Raw genomic sequence first — 12538 nt, forward strand, 5'->3', positions numbered from 1 at the left:
ACTGCAAACACACATATTTAAACTGCTTTTATTTCAAATAAAACCGCCCAGGAAACTCAACAACACAAAGCTCCACATATTGTGTCCGCTATCAATAATCGGCCACAGCAGAGTGTTGATAGGAGATTTAAAAAGTATATACATAAATGTTGCATGACACAAAACAAGAAATAGCTCAATATCATCCACAACTATAAAGAAGGAGTACGAAGGTGAGTTTCACGAGTTGTCGATACTTTCAGGCGATGAAGTCCAGTGGTCTGTTGAATCCACCTTTTCTGTTCATGTATTGCCTAAAAAATATATATATAAGAAAACATTACATCACTGTTACCCTCGCAACACTTGCAGATTACATCATCGAGCACCAATAGGGGAGCCGGGATCTCTGCATAGAGACACCTGCAAAAGGTGATTGGCTAAAGTAACAGTGGATGATGCTGAGAGCGCTCTGAAAAGTTGACACTCGTACTCGGACACCTTATCGACAACACGGGCTCAAAGAAAATCCTAAAAATCATCACTATATATTAGAACAGGAGCCTGTGCAACTATTCTCAAAAACGGTCTGTTGCTAACAAAAAACAGCTCAATACAAACCGGATTATTTATTTTGTTGTTGACGACATACCTGTATTTTCTCTTCATGGAAGTATTGACAGCGAATGCATTGACTGATCCGTCAGTTTTCTTCCCCTGTTTGAAAGGAATCACATGAGACAGTGCAAGGTGTATTTTTTGACATATTAACAATATTAGGGGTTTCTTCAGTTTAAGGAGATTAAATACTTTTTTAAATGCCAATCTTTTTTCTCGAATAGCTAAACTTTCTGATTTTAAAATGCTTTGAGAAAACTGCAAGTCATAAAACCCTACATCCTTTACCAAAGCAATTTATAACACTTTGATTTAAGACATTTTAGTAATAATTCTGCCTTATTTTTAAATGAATGTTATGACTTAAGACCCTGAGAATATGCAGGAACTCTGTAAATGTAGTTTAATCTGCTTGACTCCTATTGCTCGTTTTCTACACTGAACTTATTTGTGAGGATCATTTTTTGGAGATAAAAATCTTTAAAACAAATCTGTATTCCTATGAAACTTATAATACAAATGTACAGTGGTTGGAAATGCCAAGTTAAGAAAATAATGTACACTGTGTTATTCGTCAGTAAACAATACCATTACACATAAAACAGTAGCAAGTGTAACATGACACTGATTATCCAGAGTTTTAAATAGGAAGGTTTTAGAGACAGTCATATGTGTGAAGTAGTAAGCATACGACTAGATTAATGAGACTTGGATTACACTGCATTGGTCGTGAAAGAGTTTGCAAACAGATGTTTTCATATCGTTTTTGTATTGTTATATTTTACCCCAAGTTAGCAATTGAAGGTTGATTGTTGTCCAGAAAAAGAGTCATTATAAATATCAATTAGAACATACTTCAGCACTTCATTGTCAAAGGAGGATAAATGTTGCAATAGAAGCAAGACCACCGTCACATTATCAATAAAGCACAGTAGATGATATGTGAATATTGACCACTAAATAATCAGGATCTACTTCTAATGATACTGTGGGCAGTCACCATGTGTTTGGGCAAATTCAGAGCATAACTATGACAAATTGGCAAGTAAAAAGGGCAAGGACAAAACAAACAGTATGTCTATCTTCAGTGGAATGTGGAATAAAAAACGGTATTTGGAATAAAGTGCGCCTCCTTGTGGCTGCACACCACAGGACACCCTGTGCTCTCACCTTGGTGGAGTTAAAGGAACCAAATCCCATCAGCTTCATCATCTCAATCTCCTCTTCGGTTTTGCCCTCCATGTCTTCCTCTGTGAAAACGAAAGGATGCTTTTGAAGTTTTGCCGAAAACCTAAATGTTTGTCAAAGCTGAAAGTCTTTTTAAATGCATGTCAATATAGCATTTAGGGGTACATTAGCATTTGAATACCTGAGATCAGAATTGGCTTTGCAGCCTTTTCCTTCGGCTCTTTGCTGTCCTCATCACGCCGTTCGGAGGATGTGGAGCGATGGCGTCTGGGGGGAGACCTGCAGGGGACACGAGGAAATGTGAAATAACTGCAGGATGCTTCTGCAACTTAAAGGGAATATAATGGTCATCATTTGTGTAAGTCTAATACCTGGACCTAATGTTCCCCTGTTTTTGTGTCATAAGCCGCGTTCACACTGCGGTACTTTTCCCACAAAGGTTCATGCGAACTTAGTTCATGCGAACTTAGTTCATGCGAACTCTTTAGATCGCGTTCACACCAGAACAAATCCCTGGGGGTGGATTAGGCAAATGAAGCCGCTGATGTCACTTCTTCTTCTTCTGCTTTGGGTTTACTGGCAGGCTGCAAACCACTTCACGGCGTATACTGCCGCCCAAAGTCCCCGGAGTTGGGGACTGGCTTCAGTAGAAGCTGCTGGGACTCCCAGCAGCTTCTACTGAAGCCTTCCGAGTAAATCGCCAGAACGCCAACACCTCCTCATCTCCACCGCTCCCATGTTTTATTTTGTGTTGCCATAAGTTAGTCTCTCTGCGTTTCTGCGCTGGGCTAATGCTAATGCTAATAATGCTAATGCGAGGATAATAAAATGGCGGCTTCACAAAACTTTTTGGGAGTTTTACGGGGCGTGGTTTGCAATCCGCCCAGCCAATCAGAAATATAGCTCTTTTCTCAAAAAAGAGCCGCTCGAAAGTCCCTGCTCTCTAGCAGGGACTTTCGAGGGGATTAAAAGGTTCGCATGAACTACTTTTAGTACCGGCTCTTTTTGGTGTGAACACGATCATGAACTAAGTTCGCATGAACCTTTGTGGGAAAAGTACCGCAGTGTGAACGCGGCTTAAGTGTCTAACGGAGGCAACAATACAGGTTTCAATGCCATCGTTCAGCAAAGGACAGCCACTTAAAGAGCCTGTGACACGGTTTTCCCCCATCATCCAAACCCATCAATTTGAGTACATATTGTCCCCTTGAAAACCGTTACTGAACTGATTTTGGATATTTGTACTTTGATAACCATTAATCTGCCTTCAATGTTGACAATTTTCTGGATCTTCTCGCGGATTCTTCAAGTCCCGCCAAATGATGGGTGACGTCATTGCGGGCACAGCGCTCCAGCTGCACCGTCCAGGATCCCAGCTTCTGCATGTAAACCTTTATATATATATACACAGTCAGATGTAAACGCACGACGGCGCACACAGCAGCAAGCTCAGACAGCGATGACAGGTTAATGTTGAACGTGTCTGAGAGCTCACATGAGGCTGAAGGATCGGTTTATGTTGTATCTGTTAGAAGTTTAGGAATGAGGTGCGTCAATATGGGCGATCATATGGTCATGTAGCCAGTGGTGGACTGGGACTAACAATCATCCCGGGACTCTCGACCGGCCCACTTCGGTACCGCTAGTAAATTGTCAACGGGGGGAGTGGGGATGTCAGGGGCGGCAGGTGCTGTATATAGTAAATGTAAATATGTAAATATTTGTGTCACTGCATCCTGGTAAAATACAAATATAATGTATAATGTCTGTGTCTTTGACATTAGCGCTGCTCGCCACCTGTGCCCTGTACTACGAAGCCAGTTCAACAGACCCTGGATATGTTTGAGTAACAAACAAACTAACAACAACAAACTAACACACGAGATCTCGCTAAGCGGTCCTACGACGCTGGTTATCAACTCGGTAAATCAAGCCAGGGTTTCTCTCTCCAGCTGAGAGCGCGTTCACGTCTAAGACACGAGTGGATCTGACTTTAATTACATTTGTCTCGAGTGTTTCGTCAACATAATGTGTTAAATAATACTTCTGCATACAGTCTGTGACACTGTGAGTGTTGCACGGCCAGATGAGGCTGGAGAAGCTGACTCAGATAAGGAAATATATGATATATTATATGATCGACTGATTGATGATGTAATATGAATGATAAGTGCGACACGTCGGCGTCTTCTCTGCATACGGCAGTTTAAACTGTATTTCCTGTATCCTGTAATATGACTTGAGAGATTTAAACTCCGCACACTGAGTTGATCTCTTTTCTATAGACGCCGGAGGCGGGCAGCGTCAGGTAAAAGAAGTTATTTAGCCTTCTCAAACCTGAGCCTCACGCGCCGCCTATGGGGGATGTGCTGGTGACTTATCCGACCGGCCCACTTCGGTACCGGCCCATCGGGATTCGTCCCGATGGCCAGTCCGCCACTGCACCCAGCCCACGTAAACTGTCAACGGGGGGAGCCTCGCTGCGGGGAAACGGTGGACCTAGTGTCCCGATCGGAGTGGGAATAATAATAATAATCCGTGCATTTTATCCATTAATTTCCCCAACATTGTGGTAAAAAACCACACGTTTAATCCATGTTGTTGGTGTACTACAACTACAAAAAGCATCGGTTTGTTTTCTCATCAGGAAATGCAGACCGGCTCAAACAAACGATCATTTCATGTATCATATGTTCGCCGAATTGACATGAAAGCACTAATAAATGTAGTTTCATCCACTTGAGTTTACAACCACAAAAATAATCAATTTGTTTTTATATCACATCCATCGGGAGGAAATTCAGCAGCTCTCACTCCCGATTTGTAATCCTAATGTAATCATCATCTTCACCACGATCATTTATGTTTATGTCGCCGAATTGACATGAAAGCACTGACAAATATGAATATACTATAGTCAACTTCATTAAAACGTTATTAACGTGCCTAATCTCAGTAATTCACCATTTCTACGGATGACACAACACACTTTGTCCGTGTTTGGCTCTCGAAGCGTTCCCGCATTGACGTCACTTCCGGCTTCCCCCAAAACTTCAAAATGAGTCAAGGAATTTCCCCGCGATGTTCGAAATTATTGATATTTAACGGAACGGTGTCGCTTTTTCTTTTTTAAACTGACGGTTCGAGATTACTAGTAGCCCAATATTTCATTGCACAACAGTTGTTGGGATGGTGTCACAGGCTCTTTAAAGGGTTTGCTTTTACCCCAGGCATACGTTTTATAACTGTCAAATCTAATTAGGGAAAAGGAGCCTACAGAGAAATATATCGCGGTGCAAAATAGCCCACATTGTGACACACGTTAAGTGGCCTCCTGTTGCAGTGTTACCACAGCAGTAATACTGCACTTATTTCATAAATTGGCATTCACATTATTCAGTAACACACAAAAACATGGGAGGATAGGATCTTGGATGCCAAACACAAAGTCTCATTTGCAGATACATGTGCTTGTTCTCAAAAGGCAAATAGTACCATACATGAACTGCAATCATTCAAAACAAAGCTAGTCTTTGACAATTACCTAGACTCATATTTGTTGACAATATAAAACACATTAAGTCTCAAATGTAATATTTATCCTACTTTTGTGTTAAAAATCTAAATAGCACACTGCAATCATAAAAGGAATCAAGACATAAATATAATTAAAAAAGAAACATGGCTACGAGAAGTCCCATCCAGTCTTTCCTCACCTGGATCGTCTCCTGTGAGGAGATCTGGAGCGACTTCTCCTGCGCTCGCGATCTCGAGAACGGGATCGCTCCTTCTCCCTTCGCCTTCGCTCACGATCCCGAGAAGTGGAGCGGGAGCGCCTTCTCTCTGCAGGGGAACGAGATCATATTAGCCGGGAACTGAGAAATGTAACAGGCCTTATGGGCATCCACACAATAACAGTGTTCCACACACCATTAAGAGGTGTGATTTAAAAAGGGCTTAACCTCATCCATCTGTTGGCTCCATGCGCGTCTAATTAAAGTGTATTTGTAGTTTTCTTTTGCAAAGACAGAGTGCAATGTATGCCACACGTAGGACTGACAATTATAATTATTTCTATTATTAGCTTGATCAATCTATTGGGTCTCTAACATGCCTGAAAGTAGTGAGAAATATCCAGTTAGTTAGTCCAAGCTCAAGTCTTTAAATGTATTTTATTTTCAGTTACTAAAATAAAAGAGAAAAAAGCACTTTCATATGATATTTAACAGAGAAAAGCAAGACATCTGAATTTTTCGGCCCATTTCGCATGAACATTTAAGTTAATAATATTTCTGTTTAATTGGTGGATAAGAGTGCCCATTCATTCTTCATGCAAATGTATATTGTTGTTGATATAATACAGATATTACATTGTTTTCAGGACACGTTACCTTTACTCTTTAACTTTTCGACCTCAGGTAGAACTTGGCCGCCTGAATATGCAAGAAGACATTAAAATACTGTACAGATCTACATATAAGGTAAGGCTGACCTTAACCAACGTGCCTTTAAAGTTTATAGTTTGAAACCCTGCCCCGCAATGAAAGGTCAAATGTGTAGAAATTCAGTCACATATTTTAAAAGGATGTAATCTAAATTGACAATAACAACCACAAACCAACTCAAATGTTTCCTAAAATGTGATGTTTTTACGGAGCATTGTGTAAAGATCAAAGTTCTTCCATCACCCTTTAAATCAGTCGATGTGATTAAAAAACTGGACTCAGGTTGCATCTATCGTGATATAGCTTCTATAATTCTGCACTTTCTAGAATTTACTGTGAGCCTTCACATACTCAGACTACTTCAAAACCCATATACATTAAAATTCAATATATGTATTACTCAGTTTTAACTGACTATAAGTTAACATGAACCCGTTGTTATGGTTACATTAAGAAACATCGGATTATTAGTGTAGTAGTGTGTTGTTGTAAACATGCGACGTTAATAATGTTTTGCTTTCTAGTGTGTTAATGTAATTGTCACATTGTGGTAATGTCTGCTTTCTTATACTGTGAAATAAGATAACGTGTTATGTTTGGAGCTCGGTAGCATCATCATTAGCATCATGCGTTGTGTTTACGTTAGCTTAGGTAGCTAACGATAACTTCTAAGTATTCTTACCTCGTCTTGGAGGAGTCCGACTCCTGCTCCTGCCCATGTTCTTATGAAACAACAGTGACCCAAGTAGTTAAAGGTATTACTGAATATAATACAATTAAAGGGGAGAATCTTTACCAAACTGTGGGTTGTTTTGTATGGCTACCACTTCAATGCAGGATGGTCTGTTGTCCGTTGCTATGCTAACTTCCGGTTAGCTTCCTGCATTAGAGCGCCCTCTACCGACGTGGAGGAAAGTCGCCGCCTGTTTTAGAGCTATATCAATGGTTCTCAATTTAAACGAAAGGAATAACTAATTTTATATATAAATGCTATATAAATAATGATGTAGTTTAAATGCTCAACTGTTACCATGAATACAACAAATATTAATACCATGACACATGATTTGTCTATTTTTCATATTAGTATTTTTAAATGTACATTCATTTAGTAATTTACTTATTCATGTAATCACAGATATAGTTATTTTCATTGTCTTCTCTTTAAAAAACATGTATTTCGTTGTTAACCCATAAGAACCCGGACCCATTTCTACTTTTGAGGAAATTAAGGGGAACATAATTTAGACTAAATAGACGACCAACACATTTCTGAAAATAATCCCCCCTAGTGTCAAATATCTGAAATGTGACATATATGTCACATTGGACTTTAAAGGTAAAATAACTCTTATATATAACTTCATTAATGAGGATGATTTTTTGGTTTGAACATTCTTTGAATTGAAGAAATTGAAGAAACATATCAACTCAATATAATCGAATCAGCTAAATTAACTGAGCAGGCTAAAGCTGTATAAGGAACTTTCCAGAACATTTAAAGTGCATGTGACACCCTTGTCACGGTGGGTCCTTATTTAGTACGAATAATAGTACTTTAATAAGGACTTCAAATGGTCAAATAAGCAGAGAAAGAAACGTAAACCTGATGTCCAGTTGATTTTAAATCAAACTTGATCTTTAATGACTGATACATGGTCACCTTGCAACACTCACTTATACATTCTAATATAAAATAAATTAAAACCATAAGCAAACATCACACATCAGCATATCTGATAACAGCTACTGGTTACAACTGAAAATAAATACAACTCTCAAGAGGTATTTTGCACACATACACTTAAAAGAACATGAGAAAAGTGGAATGTTTAGTACCTTCAGTATCTTCTATTACTGGGTTTCAAACTGCATCGGCAAGCAACAAATTATTTATGCTTCATCCTTTTTCGGGTTAATAGAGGCATTTAAAGCGACTTGTGTTTTGTTGCGAGTCAGTTTTTCTTTATTCTTCCCTGCTGCAATAACGTCAATAGGCTGATATTTGCACACATAACCAGCATTCAGGGGAGCACAATCAGAAGCTATCAGTGTATTTCTACATGTACTGCACCTGTGCTCACAGAGTATACCTGCAACATCTATCTGATAATTAAAACCAAATAATGACTAGAAGATGCCTATGACGATGAACAAATACAACGTACTAAAATGTCAATATACATTATGTCAAGTGCCTCTTATATGGATAATTGGTGCATAATTCAAGGGGTGTTAAATGTCTGCCGTGTCTTGCAAAGTTGTGGATTACAAATCAATGGTATGAAACAAATTCTGAGTGCACAAGTAACTAAGTTTAAGAAAGAGTGTTTGAATGCCTATACAGTGAAGTTAAGTAATGGTTTGATAGCACAGCAGGTGAAAATAAGACGTGAGTAATACAGGGACTGAGTGTGTGTGACAAGAAGCATCAGGTTGTACCGGACCTGGGTCAAACACTGCGTGAAAACATGATCAGTGTCCTTTAACCTAAGGCGAGACACTACAGGCAAATATATCTTTCATATTATTTTCATATGGGGTGGAGGCGTGTGGCGCAGTGGGTTGTGCGGTGGTGTTCGGATCAGGGGGTCACAGGTTCAAACCCCACTGCAGTCAGCATGTCGTTGTGTCCCTGGGCGAGACACTTCACCCCAAATTGCTCCTGTGGGGATTACCCACAGTATTGAGTATGTTAGTCGCTTTAATAATAATAATAATAATTTAAATTTATATAGCGCCTTTCACGAAACCCAAGGACGCTTTACAGTGAGAAGTAAAGTAAGTGGATAAAAGCGACTAACAAGTAACATGTAATATGTAATGGAAGGGAAATATAAGAAACACATTTGTGCCTTTGTAGATTTTTACGTAATTCACCAAAAGTTAGCATTAGATGATGGTTCTTTTGCATATTTAAACCAACATTTCTTAATGTAAGTAACCGGAGGGAGTTTCATGTTGATGTCTTAACAGGTTATTTTTTACCCTATTCTCCTGTAGTGTGTAAAATGAATTTTACAGTGTATATCTTTGAAGGCAGTTTTCTTAAAATAAGTCAGAAAATTCCACTTCAGTAGCAATTACTGAACATTAACCAAAAAAGTATGCCTATGTTTATTCTGAGGGTTATTAAAGAGGGGTTTGTTCACACACTCTTCGGTTTATAGAATGTTTTATCTAAAAAATGATGGTAGAAACTGATTTATGGTTTGGTACAAAATATAATTGTCTTATGTAAGTAATCAACTGAGGAAGTATAATTGCGTTATCTATTAGTTAATAAACTAAGCCTGTTCACCTGCAGTGTCTCCCTTAAGATGAATCACCACTTGGATCGAGCATCAGTGTTACAGTAAAGTATTTGTAAGTGAAGTTAGTACACCGTGTCTGTGAAGGACATCTGAACTGACACTAGATCTGCTGCTGCGGTTAACTCTGTCACAGTGTCACACACTAAGGAGATGTTTCACTGTGGTATTTCACCGAGGTCAGGTGTCCCTGAACGCCTCAGGTCTCGGCCTTCTCCTTCTGCTTCTTGCTCTTCTTCAGGAACGACGGCGGCTTGAACTTCTTCTTCTTCTTGGACGGGGACTTGGAGGGCGAGCACTCGGGGGTGTCGCCTTGTGGTTTGGGCGGCGGAGCGGTGGGCGTGGAGGTGGTGTCGTTGGTGTCGTTGGTGTCGTTGGTGGAAAGAGCCCTCATCCCTTTCTCAAGCTCCTCCGTCGTCTGCTTCTCCTCCTCGCCTCCGTTCTGTATGGCTGGAGACTCGGGCTTTGCCTCTTCTGCTCCAATAAAAAAAAAACATAAAGTAATGAGCAACATTCACAGAGAGCCAGAAGTGGGAAGTAGTGGAGTACAAATACTTCGTTACTGCACTTAAGTACATTTTTCTGGTATCAGTACTTTACTCCACTACTTATTTTTCTGACCACTTTTTACTTTCTACTTTCTACTTCTTACATGTTGAACCCAAATACCTGTACTTTCTACTTCTTACATGTTGAACTCAAATACCTGTACTTTCTACTTCTTACATGTTGAACTCAAATACCTGTACTTTCTACTTCTTACATGTTGAACTCAAATACCTGTACTTTCTACTTCTTACATGTTGAACTCAAATACCTGTACTTTCTACTTCTCTCATTTCCCAAGCAGCTGGTTCCTTTAGTCTGAATGTGTGTGGGTGCGTGATCATTATTCTTTAGAGTCACTGCGTGCCTATTGATTTGAACACGATCCGTGTATCCATCACTTCCTGGTCTTCTCTAAAGAAGAGGGACCAATGGAAACGTTGTCATGTTGCCGTTGGTCACCATGGAAACATTCATTAGCTAACAATGACATTATTGTTCTATTAATATAAAGGGAGGTCAGGTACTCTTTAAAGCAGCTGCTAGTTATGGGTACTTTTTCCTGAAGTACACTTCAAAGCCTCTTTACTTTGACTTGAGTAAAGAAGTTTAGTCAGTACTTCTACTTTTACCAGAGTATTTTTAAACACGCGTATCTGTACTTCTACTCGAGTAAAGGACGTGTGTACTTTTGCCAACTCTGAAGAGAGCTGAGAGGAGTGCAGCTGCAAAGCTACATGCTGGACATGTCACTGCAGATGAACATGCTTGCTTAAAAGGAATATTTCATCCACAAAATGATCTATTGAATTGCAATTATTCACCCTGGGTTACGTTGAATTTGGGAAGAAAACTTTGGTTTTTGTCAGCCGGATTTAACAAAAATTCATCTAGAATATTCTCATTTTTCTGATCCTCGTTTCCCGTGGAACACGTGAGAAAAATAAAATGTTCTTCACAAATTCAAGGCAACAAAGGTTACTGATGTACAAATGATTATTTTGGTAGTGAAGTATTAGTTCAATGGGTTGTCATTCTCTGTACTTACTAGTGAGAGAAGACCAAAGCACCAGAAGTGTGCCCTACGAGTCAGTCACACAGAAAAGGACAGACAGAGGACAACACAGTCGGTACAGATGAAATATGTAATGTAAATAAAGCCAACATAACAGACATTTTGACTCATAACAGAAATATTCTCCATTCACTTTGAGTCATGTTCAGGGCAATGCCTGCTCACTGGAAGATATACAAGTAAAGAAAGCTTTATTAATACTTTTCACCTCCTCCTGTATCTTTCGGTTAGTTCGAGTCAAAATGTCTTTCATGAGAAACATCAATAACACATGGTAACAAAGACAGCCCATGTTACGCCTTCAAATATAACATGCAAACCTTTTCCAGCACTTACATGTTGTTTTTATTTGTGCTGTGCTGAGGTTGTGTGTTTATTTAGAATTTTAAATTGTAGTCTGCGTTAAATAAATAATTAATTTATAGATTTTTTAAATTGTTATTTGTTTTAAAACATTGTCTTTCTTACATTGTTTTCCCTCTTATATAGGCCTTTACAGAACAAGCTCAAATCATTGTATTACTGTATGTTGAAAGTGCTGGCTGTTTTCACAGCGCTTAAACAACCTGGAATAAGATGCAGAACAGCCTAATGTTTATCTAATTTCTATTGATAGGGCACTTTAAATAAATAAGGAGGTTTAATACAGTTGTTTCTGAATGTGTGTGTGAGCTGGGTTTAAAGAGGTGTAACACAGTTTTCAGAAGCGTATGGAGCATGAGGGCAGATGTCAGACTTGGAGCAGCTGCTGGTCGGCGAGCAGAGCGTGAACGGCCTCACCTGAGAGAGGAGGGGGACTCTCTGTGGGGGAGGCAGCGGGGGGAGAGTCCTTGTCATTTGCCACCTCCTCCCCTACTCACACAAACACACACACACACACACAGTCACACACAGGGAGGGACAGTGAGGCTGTGCAGGAAGTCAGGAGTCGTGAACATAGTGTACACCACAGACACAAGTTTGTTCAGGGAGCTGTGTGTAACCTCTAAAAATAAAACTTAGATAAGTGAACAATTGGTTTTTGAATATTTTAAAACATGTTGCACCAGAAAACATGAAATCAGAAGGGGTATACATCAACAACACATTTGGTACAACTATAATAGAATATATAGTGTTGTTGGCAGTCATTTTGTTACACACAGCACCTTTAAGAAGGTTAGAGGGAAATGTGCAATTTATCATAAGCTACCTTTACTTTACATACATTACGTTTATATAGCCAGAAGTACATGAAAGGTAAAATCAATAAGATGATTCGATATTAACGATAAGTCAGTTGCTTAAGACATTTTTGAAAATAATAAATGAAAAATGAAAAGCTTCACCCACAGAGGAAGAATTCAAGGTAACACTGTGTGAGTAACTGATATAAA

The 12538-nt window shown here is 39.3% G+C and overlaps 2 protein-coding genes across 4 annotated transcripts in view; both read right to left on the reverse strand.

Annotated features, from left to right (window-relative positions):
- Positions 1-12: 12 nt before the first annotated feature.
- Positions 13-7112, reverse strand: snrnp27 (small nuclear ribonucleoprotein 27 (U4/U6.U5)). 2 transcript variants are annotated; one of them, XM_034090592.2, is made up of 7 exons: positions 6913-7112; positions 6177-6218; positions 5502-5628; positions 1967-2064; positions 1768-1847; positions 632-696; positions 13-293 (listed from the first exon to the last, which is right to left on the reverse strand). In XM_034090592.2, the coding sequence occupies exons 1-7, from the start codon at positions 6947-6949 to the stop codon at positions 239-241; spliced, it is 504 nt and encodes a 167-aa protein (XP_033946483.1). In that variant the 5' UTR covers positions 6950-7112; the 3' UTR covers positions 13-238. The 2 variants fall into 2 exon arrangements, with proteins under 2 accessions (XP_033946483.1, XP_033946484.1); XM_034090593.2 differs by lacking the exon at positions 6177-6218.
- A 735-nt stretch (positions 7113-7847) lies between these two features.
- The window catches only part of add2 (adducin 2 (beta)), a 37338-nt gene continuing 32647 nt past the window's right edge, over positions 7848-12538 (reverse strand). Inside the window, exons 14-16 of one of the 2 annotated variants that reach the window (XM_034090570.2) lie at positions 11943-12014; positions 11136-11169; positions 9929-10015 (exon numbers count right to left, since the gene is read on the reverse strand). In XM_034090570.2, coding sequence (XP_033946461.1) covers position 10015; positions 11136-11169; positions 11943-12014 — 107 coding nt within the window. In that variant the 3' untranslated portion in view covers positions 9929-10014. Of the gene's footprint in view, positions 10016-11135; positions 11170-11942; positions 12015-12538 lie in introns of both variants that reach the window. The other variant, XM_034090569.2, reaches the window with a different exon arrangement.

Source organism: Pseudochaenichthys georgianus, chromosome 9, assembly GCF_902827115.2.
Source record: "Pseudochaenichthys georgianus chromosome 9, fPseGeo1.2, whole genome shotgun sequence".
Classification (NCBI taxonomy): domain Eukaryota; kingdom Metazoa; phylum Chordata; class Actinopteri; order Perciformes; family Channichthyidae; genus Pseudochaenichthys; species Pseudochaenichthys georgianus.

What these genes read in the sequence shown, in the direction of transcription:
- snrnp27 (XM_034090592.2), bottom strand. Translation starts at nt 6,949, where the DNA reads ATGGGCAGGAGCAGGAGTCGGACTCCTCCAAGACGAG. An exon ending in TCGGACTCCTCCAAGACGAG is followed by an intron (nt 6,219 to 6,912) that starts GTAAGAATACTT and finishes TTGCATATTCAG; the next exon opens with GCGGCCAAGTTCTACCTGAG. An exon ending in CGAAAAGTTAAAGAGTAAAG is followed by an intron (nt 5,629 to 6,176) that starts GTAACGTGTCCT and finishes GTTCCCCTGCAG; the next exon opens with AGAGAAGGCGCTCCCGCTCC.